The following is a 16,847-nucleotide window of genomic DNA, read 5'->3' on the forward strand; positions in this document are numbered from 1 at the left end:
GTTCAATTCCATTTTGTGATTTAATTTATTTACTTACTTTAATTTAAGCGTCTTGTCTTTTTTCTTATATATTTTTATTAATTTTATTTCTATTTTTCTCTATTTGTTTCTTATAGTCAGAGCGCCAGATTCTGTATCGTGCACCCACCCATGCCGGAAGGTACAAAAATGCTGAGGACGGATCCTGGGGTAGTCGGCCATGTTGAAAACGAATATCGTAGGGCGCCGTTGGGGACGTTTCTGAGATATAGGCTAAAAACGCCAAATTTAGCCTATAACTAAGTGTGACGATTCAGGATTTTCTTGCGAGTTATTAGGTTGAGGAATCCGGCGTAATGTTATATCAATCGAAAGAAAAGATCTAGATCTACAAGAATATGATTTTTAAATTTAAAAAAAAACTATTTTTTTCTCTATTTACTGCAGTTTCAAAATAAGTGCTGTAAAATTCGACAAATATCTCAAAGAAAGGCTAAAATCTCGAAATTTCTTCAAGGTAACAAACTTTTTTTTCATATTCGAAAAGAAAGCTCATTTAATTTTGTACAATTTGAGCTAAAAACATATAAAATATTTTTATTTTTAAAAGATCTGCGTTTTTTTTTGTAGTGTCACTGAAATGATCACTAGCCTTATCATGAAAAGGGACATAATATTTTTTTTTCTTCAAAGGGTAGGAATACTTAAAACTTCCTAACTGTTTAAAATTTTTAACTTTTAATTGAAAATAAAAATATGTTAAGAAAATGTTGACTAAAAAATGTGTTTTTTAGAATGGACGAATATGTTTCCTGGTGTACTAAGGCGTCTACAATTACCTTTTTGGGACCTGATTTGCCAGTGATACGACTGAGCTATTTGCTACATAAAAGAATTCTGCTTCACAGATGGATTCAGTCGGCACACTGGAGTTGTCTTACTCGGCCTGCCCGTAAAATTGGGCAATAGTAACTGATTAGGGACCTGTTGTAATTAAAAGTAAAAGGTATCAAATAAAACTTTCAAAAATATTCCTCATTTTCTTCTTCCGAGAATTCAGGTGGGGCAATGTCAGACTCCCTGCATGCTCTCCTTGTTACGCGGCAGGAGCATAGGCTGCAGCATCCTTTCATTTTTGAGCCGCTACAGTCTTTCCTGCATCTTCCACTTTTGCATCTGCAGTAAGATTCCAGGCTTGATGCTTCTTTACATCTTGAGACGACTGCATCTACTCCCCCTTCAGCCATCTTCCATCTAAAGAGGAGTGGATTCTAAAGAGAGGAGCCTGTACTGACGAAAAGATTATCCATGTAGCGAATATGGTTCTTCGTATGCATGGCTCGAAGGTGTCGTCAGAAGGTGGTAGTCTTTTCACATATTGTTTCTGGCACCGAATTTAAGCCCTTATACTGGCCAGTAAATTGAATCCGGCCTGTTTACCGTACATTTCAACGACCAAGAATTTTGATAGGTCGTTAAATTCTCTAAACGCGTCGACTGAAAGCTTCTCTTCAGCATCCTTGATCCGCTCCATCACAGACACCATTTTTGAGGCAAAAGTTGGAGACACCGCGGTGTTTAAGAAAGAAGCTTTCCCGACACCGAAGAAAAAGTTCGTTGTGTCACATCCTGACAGACAGTGCACGAACGGTAACATAATCTGCTCCTCTCTGGACAAGTGGACTCCATCCGCCAGCTCGTGTACTGGGATAATGTAAGTCGGGAACTTCAAGAAAAGTTCGCTCAGTCCTTCAGCTTGAAGCTCTTCAAAAAAAAGAACACAGGCTACTTCCACGTCTGTGTCGTTGGCATGTACCACGATGCTACGATGCTACAAGCGTAACGGCTAGCGTACTTTTCGTGTGTCATAAGGCGTTGGTCAGCCTCTTCGTGGCTGGAGGACAAGCATTCCTCGTAGTCATACTGTCCTGGTAAAGTTGGACAGCAGCCACGCTTGACCAGAGACACTTTGAATCTCTCCTTAAACCCACCTGAGAGAAAAAGGTTGAGTGCATTCGGAAGCTGATCAACCATCTGCTCCCAGGTTTCATACAAAATTTCGAGGAGCCGGCTTTTAGACGCTGAGCTTGCAAGTACGGCATCCCATTCTTCAATTGTGCTAAGAGCGGAAATCTGGAGGTTTCCCCCTTTCCCTCGTCGGAGTCTGCATGCTGATTTCAAGGAGATTGACTCTCCAGTGTCCGTGAGCTTCACAAACAGCCCGTTGTACCGATATGCGACAATGTGGACTTCGGAAATACGCCTGGAAGATCATTCAGCAATGATTGAAGCAATCTTTGCACGAAGGATTTGACTGTTTCAAACCTGGCCGGCCGATAAGACCTTATCTTGGGCATTAGGTCAACGATGTGTAATGTAGCTGATGTTGTTTCTTTGGATTTCAAAGTCGCCGGCCAAGCTGCAAGTCCTGCTTTTTTTCTTAGCTAGTTCAACAGCACAGCTTTGTTCCCCGTCCTCATTTTTCAGCTAGAGGATGTCGTGGTTGATTGTTGGGGAAGATGCTCAAAAATGAATGGAGGGAAAGGAAGAATCTCTTTTGTGAGGATCTTTGCAACGGCTTTCTCCTTTTCTTCGCCGTAGCTCAACTGAGCAGTAATGATTCTCTTCAAGGCTGTTATTTCAGAGCTCAGGATATCGGTTCTAGGGACACCCTTCACTTTCTGAGCTTTACTCTCTGAAGGGAAAGTTCGGAGTGCAACCTTTTTCACACAGTCTTTCCTGTTGCACAGAAAGTCTTCAACCACCTCTTTTACTTTTGTGGCTACGCAAGTAATATCAGAAACAATCTTCTCATCGTCCACAACTTCTGACATCACAATATTCACTAGGTCGAAGTCCACTCTGCTGAACGGATTGCCACAATTTATGAAAATGTCTCGAACTCTATCTCGTGAAAGTTGTAATTGCGTCGTCGTCGACTGATTGTCTTCGTGGTATTTCAATGTCTCTGTGGATACGTTGACTACTTGCAAGAAATCATTGCTGATGGCAGTAGAAATCGGAAAGGTAAGAATCCAAGCTTCAGTCTGTCTCTCATCCATTTGTTCTCCTATTATTCCGGCCGTCGTCTTTGCATCCTTGTTCACTGTACATTCCAGTATCTGATAGGAACAGGTGGCCGTGAACCCGGTTTGCCTTCTCTTCACTGAGAAGTATCCTTTCATGAGCTTCCTGTGTACATCAGGAAAGGTTTGTGATAAACTTCGCATGTCAAATAGGTACTGTATGAGACATCCTGTATACTGAGGATGGTCAGCCACCACCAAGTATCGCAACATCCGAGCAGTTGCTGTCAAATGAGACACCCAGTCATAGTTTCGTTCTGCATGATTGAATTGCATCGCTACTTCAAGTATTTCCCAGAACTGCCGCCAAAAAGAAAACGTGGGTGACGCATTTCGAAGTCCTGAGTAACTCAATGGCACTATCCAGCTGGTCCAGACGGGAGAAGTCTTCTTGTGCTTCGGAGTTATACTCTTCCAAGGACTACTAGTAGAGGGCTAGAAAGACCTCGTACAGTATGCAGTAGGCATTGATAGCTTGGTAGTAGCCTTTTCCTTGAAATACCTTTTCGCATGTACCAGGATGCAGCAGATTTGACTGCACTATAATCTCTTTGAGTCCGGAGCTGTCCATTATCTTACCAACTGCCTTGATATAGCTGAGCAGGAGGTGGAAGCCTCCCATCGGTAGGATTACGTTTTAGAAGTCATCTGGGTATTTACTTTTCACTCCCTGTGCTAGCTGATAAATGAAGAGATCTTGCGTGACCACCGCATTGTCACATCCGACAGCTTTACTTATCGCCATGAACGTTCACAGAGATCTTTCGACTGTTGCATGGTTGTTAGGTGCTTCATGAAGGAAAAGCAAGGTATTAGATTAAATATTGACAAATCAATTTCAAATCACAGATTTTCCATTTTACAAGAATTTTCAATACAACTGGAAGTTCCAATACTAAATCTGATTGATCAATGTAACATGCCTTTTGATCAGTCATTATAAATCTTAAGGAGTCAGTACCACCTAGTTTCTTGTGATATTTAATTTTTTAAACTACTTTCATTAAGTCTCTTACTTCTGCAAAAAAAAGTTTTACACTCATTTTGCCAGCCAACTTTACAACACCAAAAGTGCTTTTAAAAATTCCATTTCTTAAATTTTTTTTTGATCTTCCAAATTTGTGTCATATTCTTCATTATCATCCATCAGCAAATCAGTATTTGCGTCAGAATCACATGTTGAATCAACCTAAAGTAACTGGTTTTTTGTTTTTTTTTTATCTCGGCCTACCTGACTCACTTTTCTTTTTCATCTTCTGCTTATCACATTTCTTCTGGTTAGCTTATCAATCAACTTCCCGCTAGGTAGCAGGCTGCTAAACAAGATTCCTATTATCGGGTACACTCGCTAAAAAAGTTGCAGACCCCCAGATACAATAATTTAACCATTATATTCTTAGCTCAATGTGTTCGGGATTAAACGGGCTTTCTTTTTTCATATAAAAAACACACTTTATCTTGAAAAAATTTCGAGTTTTTAGCTTTTCTGTTAGAAATTTGTTGACAAAAATCTGATTTTTTTACAAACTGCCGTAAAAAGTGTACTATTTTTGATTTTTTTTTTACAAACAAAAATTATATTCGTGTAGCCCCAAGTCTCTTCTTTCTATTGATGTAAGAGTACGCTGGATTTGACCAATCTTATCTGTAAAAAAAATGAGAATCGTCGAACCCCATCATAGGCCAAATTCGGTGTTTTTGGCCTATATCTCAGAAACGCCCCAACGGCGAACATGAGCCCTACGATATTCGTTTTCAGCATGGTCGCCTACCATGGGATCCACCCTTAACATTTTTGTACCTTCCGGCATGGGTACTAATCGAAATAAGCGAGATACAGAATCTGGCACTCTGACTATTATGCTTAATGAAAACTACTTGAACATAACAAACAAGACGGAATGAATATAGCCCATCGATGTTTGCTCTTTACAGGGACTATGCCTCTTTTTCCAAATTGAACTATGGCTTATGTTCCATTTTCGATTTATTTTCTTAGGAACGTAAGTTGGCCAATTTTTTCCCAGAAAGTGTCCCGAAGGTAAAAAAAAGTTTTCAATGAATCCCTGGGGCATCACAACTAATACTGCTATTACTAACAATTCACTGGAGTACCAGGCCGTCTGAAATCAACGCAGCTTTTCGCTCTCCTATTCCACCTCAATATATTCAAAGCTTCACTCTTTATCCCCTCAATGAGGTTTGGCTTTCTTTTCAATCCTTTCTTATGGGACCTTCCCACCCAGTACTTCCCCTTTCTGAAAAACCATATTCATAATATTCATTAATATTTCTCCAATTTTGCAATCACTGTATTTCAAAAACTCATTTACCACACCATTATTTTTATCTCTTTAATACTGCCCCTTACTCCTTGTTTTTCTGATTGTTTCCTTATGCTGTTTTCACGGTAAGTTTATCACGGTTTAAAACATTCTGAAAATATTCGGCCTATCTTTCTTCAATGCTTTTCTTGTCATTAATTAAGGCCCTTTGCCCATCTTTAAATGGGGCAATTCCAGAAGAACAAATTACTCTTAATTTCTTAACTACCCAATTCTATATCCTGCAATTATGCCATCTACCTGCATTTTCCACATCCTCGACAACTTATTTCATGGACTGTATTTCGCACTTCCTTAAGTTATTCTTTGATGTCTTTTCTTCTTCCCTTACCTTTCTCTTATTCTCATATTACCTCTTTCCCAAAAGACTTTGCACCAACCCCTCCTCTTTTCTACAAAGATTAAATTTTATATTCCAAGCTATGTTTCTAACTTTCCTTCATTTAAATTTTTTATTGGAGTCTACCAATGTCATAACTTCCAAAAAGGTAGTTACCCTTCCTAAGCCTCAGCTTTAGATTTATTCTAGACACCACTAAACCGCAATATCTACTTTTAACATCAACAGAAGTACTGCTATATATACTCCAGATACTCTAGCGTCTTGTATCGGTCCTATAAATCGTAGACTGGCGTCTACGATTTATAATAATATGATCAATCTTACCCGCACAAGAGAACTACTTAATTCTAACTTATGTTTTTTCTCTTTTTTTGACCAAACTATTGCTAATTTGCTTGTAAATTGTTGTTTATGTTGGTTGTAGCTTGATTAGTATGCATGCAAATGTAAGTACTCTGCAATTGTTGCTGTTTTCTTTCATCACAGCAAATTTATCTAGGCTAGGATACCATATATACCTATGTACCAAAATAAAAAATATCTTATTTATGCCTGGACCCTTGTCTATTTGTTCCTGTAACTGGATGTAAAATTCTTCCGTGTCACTATTGCCTATTTCAGTTGATTCAAAAGGGGCATATTCTACTATGACTGATACCTTGCACTTTTTGATCACAAAGTGAGCAATTAGAACTCTATTATATATACCTTCCTAAACAAAGCAAGACTTAGTAGCCTCCTTATTTATCACGAATCCTACTACCTGACTAAATTTCCTATTATATCTGTCTGATTAATAAATTCTATATCACCAATTATCGTGTTCCTTAACCCTTGGAAATGAGTTTCTGAAATCCAGTTCAAAAAATATGACGCCGAAACTTTATTTTATCCAGAATCTATAAACGACGCATAATTTTTATATGATTTATTATATTTATTTTTATATTTAAAGATAATAAAAAATTCAATACACAATGAGGAAAGAAAAAACAAAGACAAAACAAAAGATAAAGAAAGCAAAAGATAAAACAACAAGAAGGGTACTTTTCTGAAAGTAAATAACGACAGAAAGTGATTTTTTAGGAAAGGAATCTACCACGCTGTTTTTAGTTATAAAAAAGTAGAAAATAAAAAATGAAACAAAACTTGAAGACGAAAAGAAAAATATATGTATATTAGAATCTTTTTTGTTTTCGTCTATTTATTCCTGTTGTTCCTCCTTCTTTCTGTTTTTTTCGTCTTTTTTTCTTTTTCAAGTTTGGTTTTTATTTTCGTGCACTGCGAAAGGTTTTTTTTTTCTTTTGTATTTATCTCCGCACCGAAGACAGCTTGGTAGGGGCTTTGCCTAAATATCTGTTTTGTTTCGTCATTTAACGACTGAAAATTTTCCTTATTGTTGTTTTGTCTTTTGGTTTTCTTCACTTTCTTCATATTCATTTTTTCGCACGTCATGTACAAATCTGAGTTTCAATTATTATTGACTTAAATTCTCCTTGTCTTAGGTTTTAATTGGGCTCTTTACTTGTCTTCGAAAAGCTTTTTTTATGAGAAATTTTTTTGAATTAAATAACGAAACAATGTAGATATTTTGGCAAAGACCTCCGCCAAGCCGTCTTCAGTGTTCAAAATATATAAAAGAAAATATATAAAAGCATCTATATAAAAATGCTTCTAGGCATTCAAAATAAAAACAAAATTTCAGACGGAAATGAAAACTAAAAAAACTTTTCTTTCCCTTCCTTTTTCCCTTCCTTTTTTGTTCCTTTATTTCTGTTTTCTCTCTATTTTTCTTGGGTACTTCAAATATTAGTTTTTTTTATGTTTTTTTTAGCACCGAAGACTGCTTGGGGGAGATGTTTACCAAAAATCTACTTTTTTGGATATTTATTGACTGAAAATTTCCTCGCTATTGTTTTATCTCTCCGTTGTTTAATCTTTTTTGTGTCATGTATAGCTAGTGAGGTCTCAGAAACTATTTAACAAAAAAAATGTTTTTTTAGGTGGATTGGAGTTTGCTCACAGATTCTGCGAGATAACAAACATTGTTGGGAAACACTAGCACCAAATAATGCGTCAGAAAGTATAAGAAGGGTTCAGAATTTCTTCAACAGCTTAGCGACACTGCTGGCTCTACAGATAAGATTTTGCATTGAATCTATTTTAGATATCTGGATATCAAATTTTGACCAATTTTTGGTAAATATTTTTTGTGAGTTTATTAAAAAATTTTGTCCTACATTAGACAAAAAATAAGCAGAAATAAAGTAAAATAACCAAGCGTAAAACAAACACAAATCGCCATCCATAAATAAACAAGACCCAAAAGGAAAAGAAATCGCAATAAATGGCCGAGTTAAACTGAAAAAGAGCAGAAACTACGATGAGTAGGGATAACAACTCCCTTGGCTTCTGAAGACCAAAAAATAACTTGTACTTTACTGAAAACAATCCTTATTTAGGGCTAAATGTTTTTGTTTTCTCATAATATCGAATAAAATAAATTAAAGAAATACCATCATAATCAAAAGTATTGAAAAAAACAACAGATGAATATGGATTGACAGTTTAATATACATATAAATATTTATTCTTTTACGTGTTACTAATTTTGGATTTTTTTAAATTAAAAAAGTCAAGACATTTAAAATGTAGTTTGTTGTAAAGTGCAAATTAGATTCTGGTCTTCAGAGGCCCCTGGGGGGTTATCAGCCCTACTTATATTATTTTCTGCTCTTTTTGAGCTTGACTTGACTATTTTGTGTAATTTCCTTTCATTATATGTTTTATTTATTTATTGATGGTGATTCGTGGTAGTATAACGCTCGGAAAATTATTTAACCTTAATTCTGGTCATTTTTTGTTTGATGTAGCTCTTTACTTTCTTTAAAAACACATTTTGCGGTAAAAGGTAATTTTTGTTCATTTTTGCGTGTTTTGCGTGGACTTTCTCATTGGAAAAATTTTTTTTAGTAAGTCTTTTTCATTTTTTCCCCATAAAAATTGATAGTTTGTCTTACTATTTGCGTGTTGGAAAAAATTTTCCAACAGTTTTTAACGCCCTTTTAAAAATCTTGACATACATAGTACTGTTAAAATTAGTTTTACATTTCCACAAGTTTTCCTGAAAAATAAAACTCAATACCCTTGCTAAGACTCCTCAACATGCTCAACATACCCCAAAACATGCTCTGAAAGTTTAAACCAAATGCTCTAAGACGTTCTTGATATACTGCTGACACGGCTTTTTGACAGCTTGCATATATGCAACGTGTTTCAATTTTATTTAACATGCTCCCAAAATTTTATGAAAGTTTCTCCTAAATACCCTTAGCCTTAATAGTAGTATTATACTATTAGCAGTGGTAGTATACATAAAAAAGTAGTCGTAGTAGTTTGGATGTTTCAATATCTCCCTTAATATGCACTGAAAGTCTCAACTCGATACTGTAAACTGTTTCTGAGATATATCTGTTACGACCTTCTAAACTCTGCATCCACTTACCGTATCAAACAGTTCGTGGTAACGAACTGTAGTAAGGAGCGACCCGGCTCAATAGTGACCAAAACTCTAAAAAATGGAATTTTGATACCAATAGCCACATCAAAAGAATCGCATTTTAATGCTGATTTTAAATATATAAGTTTCATCAAGTTTAGTCTTACCCATGAAAAGTTACGAGCCTGAGAAAATTTGCCTTATTTTAGAAAATAGGAGGAGACACCCCCTAAAAGTCATAGAATTTAAACGAAAAGCACACCGTCAGATTTAGTGCATCAGAGAACCCTATTGTAGAAGTTTCAAGCTCCTATCTACAAAAATGTGGAATTTTGTATTTTTTGCCAGAAGGCAGATCACGGATGCATATTTATTTGTTTTCCCAGGGGTTATCGTATCGACCCAGTGGTCCTAGAATCTTGCGAGAGGGCTCATTCTAACGGAAATGAAAATTCCTAGTGTCCTTTTTAAGTGACAAAAAAATTGGAGGGCACCTAGGCCCCCTCTCACGCTAATTATTTTCCCAAAGTCAACGGATCAAAATTCTGAGATAGCCATTTTATTCAGCGGAGTCGAAAAACCTTATAACTATGCCTTTGGGGACGACTTACTCCCCCACAGTCCCCGTGGGAGGGGTACAAGTTACAAACTTTGACCAGTCCTTACATATAGTAATGCTTATTGGGAAGTGTACAGACGTTTTCAGGGAGATTTTTCGGTTGGGGGGAGTGGTTGACAAGAGGGGGATATGTTGGGGGAACTTTCCATCGAGGAACTTGTCATGGGGGAAGAAAATTTCCATGAAGGGAGCGCAGGATTTTCGAGCATTATTAAAAAAAAAACAATAAAAAAATAAATATGAAAAGTTTTTTTCAACTGGAAGTAGGGAGCAGCATTAAAACTTAAAACGAACAGAAATTATTACGCATATGAGGGGATTTCCTCCTCCTAATACCTCGCTTTTTACGCTAAAGTATTTTTAATTGATTTCAACTATTTATTCTACGGCTTTTGTGATTCAGGGGTCATTCTTAATGAATTAGGACAAAATTTGATCTTTAGTGTAAAGAGCGAGGTACTGACGAGGGGGTGAACCCCTCATTGTAATAAAAACATGAGATTACAAAAGTTCGTTACGTAAGCTAATTTATAAGTTACGTTTATCTTTTACTAATAAAACATTCGTAAAAAATTAAAAGTTCTAGTTGCCTTGTCAAGTAACCAAAAAATCGCAGGGCAACTAGGCTTCCTCCACCGTTCCTTTTTTTCTCAAAATCATTCGATCAAAACTATGAGAAAGCCATTTAGCCAAAAAAAAAAAAAAAAAATAAATAAACTTGCAAATTTCGTGTGAATTATTTTTCTGTGGAGAGCCAAAATCAAAACATGCATTGATTCAAAAACGTTCAGAAATTAAATAAAAAAAAACACGTTTTTTTTAGCTGAAAGTAAGGAGCGACATTAAAACTTAAAACGAACAGAAATTACTCCGTATGTGAAAGGGGCTGCTTCCTCATCAACGCCCCGCTCTTTACGCTAAAGTCTTTTACTGTTTTAAAAAGAAAAGTTGAGAGAAAGAGTCAAACTTTAGCGTAAAGAGCGGGGCGTTGATCAGGAAGCAGCCGCTTTCATATACGAAGTAATTTCTGTTCGTTTTAAGTTTTAATGTCGCTCCTTACTTTCAGCTAAAAAAAATCTGTTTTTTTTATTTAATTTCAAATTAGTTCACTGTCCTCTTCAACATTCTATGAAAGTTTCAGTGTAATACCTTTAACTTCAGCAGTACTAATGATAGTTGTCACAGTAGTAGTTGCAGCAGTGGCAGTCGCAGTAGTAGCAGTAGCTGTAGTAGTAGTTATAGTAGCAGTAACAGTGGTAGTAGTCGTAACAGCATGCAAGTTTTGCATTCTGCCTAGTTCAACATCCCCCTTAACATGTCCTGAAAGTTTCAACTTAATAACCTAGACAATTCCTAGACCATTCATTGCTGATACGCCCTTTTGACAACTCACTTGTACAGGATGGGTTTTTATTTAGTTCAAGATCCCCCTTAACATTCTCTGAAAATCTCAACTTCCTATCTTATTAGCTGTAGTCGTAGCAATAACAGTGGGATTAGTAGAAGTAGCAGCATTATTAATAGTAGTGGTATGGAGTGAGTGCCTTTTGCTTAATTTAACGTCCCTCTCAACACGCCCTAAAAGTTTAAACTTAGTACGTTTAGCTATTTCTGAGAAAATCCTCTTACATCCTTTTGGCAACCTGGATGCTCACAGTGTGATTTGATTTACTTGAACATACCCTAAATGGTCCTTGAAATTTTCATCTAACCACCCTTAACCACAGTAGAAGTAGTAGCTGTAGCAGTCATAATAGTAGTAATAGTGGTAACATTTACACAGTGCCTTTTGGCTAGTTCAACATCCCCCTCAACATAGCCTTGGTTAATAAATCATCCCCTTAGTCCTTCCCTTAAAGTTCCAAATTAATACCCTCAGTCATTCCTGAGTTTCTCCCTTTTGATAACCTGTATGCGCATATATTGCTGTTGCAGCTCATAGTTCTTTTGACTTAGTTTAATATCCGCCGTAACATTCATTTTAGGTTTCACCTTAATACCCTTAGCTTCAGTAGTAGCAATAGTTGTAGCAGTGGCAGTAGCATTAGTAACATTATGCACATAACACCTTTGGTTTTTTTAACATCCCCCTCTACACACGCCAAAAAATTCAAATTAATACCATAAACCGTTCCTGAGACATTGCTTATGCGTCATCTTGACAACCTGAATGTGCATAGTGTGTTTTTTATTTAGTTAAACAGTTTTTCAACATTCCCCAAAATTTTTACTTCAATACCTTTAGCTGCAGTACCAGTAGTTGTAGTAGTACCAGCAGTAATAGTAACAATAGCCTTAGCTTTAGTAGCAATAGTAATATTAGTAATAGTAGTTGTAGCAGCAGTAGTAGTACAAGTAGTAGAATGCAAGCATTGCCTTTTGCTTGGTTCCGCATCCCCCACAACAAAACCCGTAAGTTCAACTTCACACACCAAGCCGTTCCTAAGATATCTATTAAAAAGAAAAAAAAAACTTTTCGAAAAAGAAATTTTCTAAGAAAAATAAAGGTCGTATTAAAATTAAGATCAGAAGAAATAGAAACCTACCATAACTCGAACTTGAAAAACCCAGAAATCACTATGAAAGAATAAATGAAACCAAAACGAACAGAAACTAGAACTCCGTTGCCTGTGCAACGGGAAGTGTTGCAGAAACTGTGCCCTGTTCCTTAGGGCACAGTTGCGGAGCAACATGTGCAACTGTGCCCTACGGGACACAGTTGCGGAGCAACAGTCTCCATTATGTCCTTCAGAGGACATTTTCTAATGCGGCTTCTATTGTTATCTTGAAGCATCTTTGATATGGTTTTATTTCGAGCTCCTACTAAACTGAGTTTGGTAAAATGTTTAGCTGGTCCAGAAATTCTAGCTGGCCCAGAACCGAAGTTACCTCTAGAACGTCGAAACTTCGGAAATTATTTCTAAGAGAACGAAGCAACTTGGTATAAAGAACACTTCACTTCTTCTTGCATAACTTTCATAGCACTACTCGATAAAAATAAAATAGACATCAAAATCGAAAATTTAAGAAAGTTTCAAAAAATCGGAACGAGATTGACTTTTCCGGAATTATTTCCGGGAAATCTGTAAGAGCTACGGAATTTCATGCTTCAGTTCTCGAAAACATCAATAAAAGTTCTATATGAGTTCATAATTATTTTATATCTAAAATGTTTACTTCCGAAACTAGGGCCGTCTTAACTTGACGCCAATTCGAAGTATTATGTTTCGAGACGCACATTTCGGGAATTATTTCCGGGAAATCTGAAAGAGATACGGAAATAACGTCTTATAGTTTTCTGCTTAACTCTTGATGGTCTAAACTAGGAAAATATAAAACAAACCAAATTCACCAAAAAATTTAAATTGCCCCTAGGGCATGACAAAACTTCCAAATAGAAAAACCCAAAGAAGGAATTTTATTTCGGAGAAACTATTGTAAGTTCCAGTTGTTAGGAGATCGAGACCTGTCGAACCGCGTTGGAAAAAAAATTCTAGCTGGTCCAGAACAGAATTTACTTCTAGAACGTCGAAACTTCGGAAATTATTTCTTAGAGAACGAAGCAACTTGGTATATAGAACACTTCACTTCTTCTTGCATACTTTTCATAGCACTACTCAATAAAAATATAAGAAACATCAAAATCGAAAATTTGAGAAAATTCCAAAAAAAATCGGAACGAGATGGACTTTTCCGGAATTATTTCCGGGAAATCTGTAAGAGCTACGGAATTTTGTGCTCCCGTTCTCGAAGAGACAAATGAAAGTTCTACATGAGTTCAGCATAACTGTATTTCTAACAAGTTTATTTCCGAAGCTAGGGTCGTCTTAACTTGACGCCAAACATCGAACGCACAGTTTCTAAGAAAAAAAAAACGGTTTTATTTTTTTTTTATGGAAAACTGTTAGAAATTTTAGGAACTTCTCTGGAACTTTTTTACTCTGTTTCACGTTTCCCTTCCCTCTGAAAAATCTCAAATTTTTAACTCTTACTACTTCGGAGCTACAGGCCGCTGATCACGGTGAAAAAAAAAAAAAAAAACTACGAAAGCAGTAGTGTTGCTCCGCAACACAATTAAATAAACAATCACAGGAACAAAACATACGACAGGTACTAATATAAATGAATAAATAAATCTCGAAATGATTAAAACTCAAATTGAATATGCAAACCAAGCTTAAAACAAACAGAAATATTTTACTATTAAGGCATAAATGAAATCCAAAACGAACAGAAATTAAATAAACAATCATAGCAAACAAACAATCAATAGTTGCTAATATAAATGAGTAAATAAATCTTAACACGAGTGAATCTTAAATTGAATATGCAAACCCAGCTTGAAACGAACAAAAATCTTTACAAAGAAGAGTTCGGGTTTTGCCTCCTTCTTTCGCTGTAAAAGTCTAAAACCTACTACGCCATTGGTACTTTACTGAAAACTATATATGTCTTGAACAACCTTGAAAAGTACAAATAAAATCAAACTGAATGTTTGATATATAATGCTATTAATTGTTTGAAGATTTTATTTCACTGTAATTATATTTTCGTTTTCAATGCTGCAATAGTTGGAAAACAAAATATGTGTAATATAATTTGTTTTCGGTGAAGCACCAATGACATAGAAATCTTTAACTCATATTTGTGGTGAAGCAATATTTGTCTTGAACAGTGTTGGAAAGAACTAATAAAATAAAATCAAATATTTGATATATAATGATATTAATTGTTTGAAGATTTTATTTCACTGTAATTATATTTTCGTTTTCAATGCTGCAATAGTTGGAAAACAAAATATGTGTAATATAATTTGTTTTCGGTGAAGCACCAATGACATAGAAAGCTTTAACTCATATTTGTGGTGAAGCAATATTTGTCTTGAACAGTGTTGGAAAGAACTAATAAAATAAAATCAAATATTTGATATATAATGATATTAATTGTTTGAAGATTTTATTTCACTGTAATTATATTTTCGTTTTCAATGCTGCAATAGTTGGAAAACAAAATATGTGTAATATAATTTGTTTTCGGTGAAGCACCAATGACATAGAAAGCTTTAACTCATATTTGTGGTGAAGCAATATTTGTCTTGAACAGTGTTGGAAAGAACTAATAAAATAAAATCAAATATTTGATATATAATGATATTAATTGTTTGAAGATTTTATTTCACTGTAATTATATTTTCGTTTTCAATGCTGCAATAGTTGGAAAACAAAATATGTGTAATATAATTTGTATTCGGTGAAGCACCAATGACGTAGAAAGCTTTAACTCATATTTGTGGTGAAGCAATATTTGTCTTGAACAGTGTTGGAAAGAACTAATAAAATAAAATCAAATATTTGATATATAATGCTATTAATTGTTTGAAGATTTTATTTCACTGTAATTATATTTTCGTTTTCAATGCTGCAATAGTTGGAAAACAAAATATGTGTAATATAATTTGTTTTCGGTGAAGCACCAATGACGTAGAAAGCTTTAACTCATATTTGTGGTGAAGCAATATTTGTCTTGAACAGTGTTGGAAAGAACTAATAAAATAAAATCAAATATTTGATATATAATGCTATTAATTGTTTGAAGATTTTATTTCACTGTAATTATATTTTCGTTTTCAATGCTGCAATAGTTGGAAAACAAAATATGTGTAATATAATTTGTTTTCGGTGAAGCACCAATGACGTAGAAAGCTTTAACTCATATTTGTGGTGAAGCAATATTTGTCTTGAACAGTGTTGGAAAGAACTAATAAAATAAAATCAAATATTTGATATATAATGATATTAATTGTTTGAAGATTTTATTTCACTGTAATTATATTTTCGTTTTCAATGCTGCAATAGCTGGAAAACAAAATATGTGTAATATAATTTGTTTTCGGTGAAGCACCAATGACATAGAAAGCTTTAACTCATATTTGTGGTGAAGCAATATTTGTCTTGAACAGTGTTGGAAAGAACTAATAAAATAAAATCAAATATTTGATATATAATGCTATTAATTGTTTGAAGATTTTATTTCACTGTAATTATATTTTCGTTTTCAATGCTGCAATAGTTGGAAAACAAAATATGTGTAATATAATTTGTTTTCGGTGAAGCACCAATGACGTAGAAAGCTTTAACTCATATTTGTGGTGAAGCAATATTTGTCTTGAACAGTGTTGGAAAGAACTAATAAAATAAAATCAAATATTTGATATATAATGATATTAATTGCTGAAAGCAAATCAGTTCAAAATTTAATTTTACTGTGATTTCTATGTTTATTTTCAATGTTGTAATAAGTACAAAAGACAATAGTTGTAATATAATTAGTTTTCAGTAAAGCACCAATGATGCAGTAGGCATTAGACTTCTACAGTGAAAGAAGGAGGCCAAACCCAAACGAGGCCTTTGTATAGATGGCCAAAGAAAGGCCTTTGTATAGATGGCCAAACGAGGCCAAAGAAGGAGGCCTTTGTATAGATTTTTGTTCGTTTCAAGCTTGATTTGCGTATTTAAATGTTTCATTCGTTTTAAGATTTATCTACTCATTTATTTTAGTAACTATTATTTGTTTGTTTGCTATGACTGTTTATTTAATTTCTATTGGTTATTGGTATTTGCGTATTCAACTTTAGTTTTACTCGTTTTGAGATTTATTTATTCATTTATATTAGTACCTGTTGTATGTTTTTTTGCTATGATCGTGTATTTAATTTCTATTCGTTTTGGGTTTCATTTATTCTTTAATAGTCATTTCTGGTTGTCTTGAGTTTGAGTCATTGTAGGTTTCTATTTCTTCTGATCTTAAGTTTAATATGACCTTTACTTTTCCTTAGAAAACCTCTTTTTCGGTTTTTGTTTTTAAAGTAATTTTTCTTCGTTTTTGGTTGCCAAAGTTTCAAGTTTTTCAAAATTCCCTATTTCAAAATATTTTTTTATTCTAAAATAAATACTAAATACACAGTAGGCCTTACACT

The 16,847-nt window shown here is 34.7% G+C and overlaps 1 protein-coding gene across 1 annotated transcript in view; it reads left to right on the forward strand.

The window, feature by feature from the left end:
* Positions 1–16,847, forward strand: part of LOC136027776 (dynein axonemal heavy chain 3-like) — a gene marked incomplete at its 3' end in the record, with an annotated part of 73,409 nt that overhangs the window by 21,607 nt on the left and 34,955 nt on the right. The window contains 1 exon segment of the mRNA XM_065705239.1: positions 7,757–7,952. Coding sequence (XP_065561311.1) covers positions 7,757–7,952 — 196 coding nt within the window.

The sequence above is a fragment of the Artemia franciscana genome, chromosome 5 (assembly GCF_032884065.1).
Source record: "Artemia franciscana chromosome 5, ASM3288406v1, whole genome shotgun sequence".
Taxonomy (NCBI): Eukaryota; Metazoa; Arthropoda; class Branchiopoda; order Anostraca; family Artemiidae; genus Artemia; species Artemia franciscana.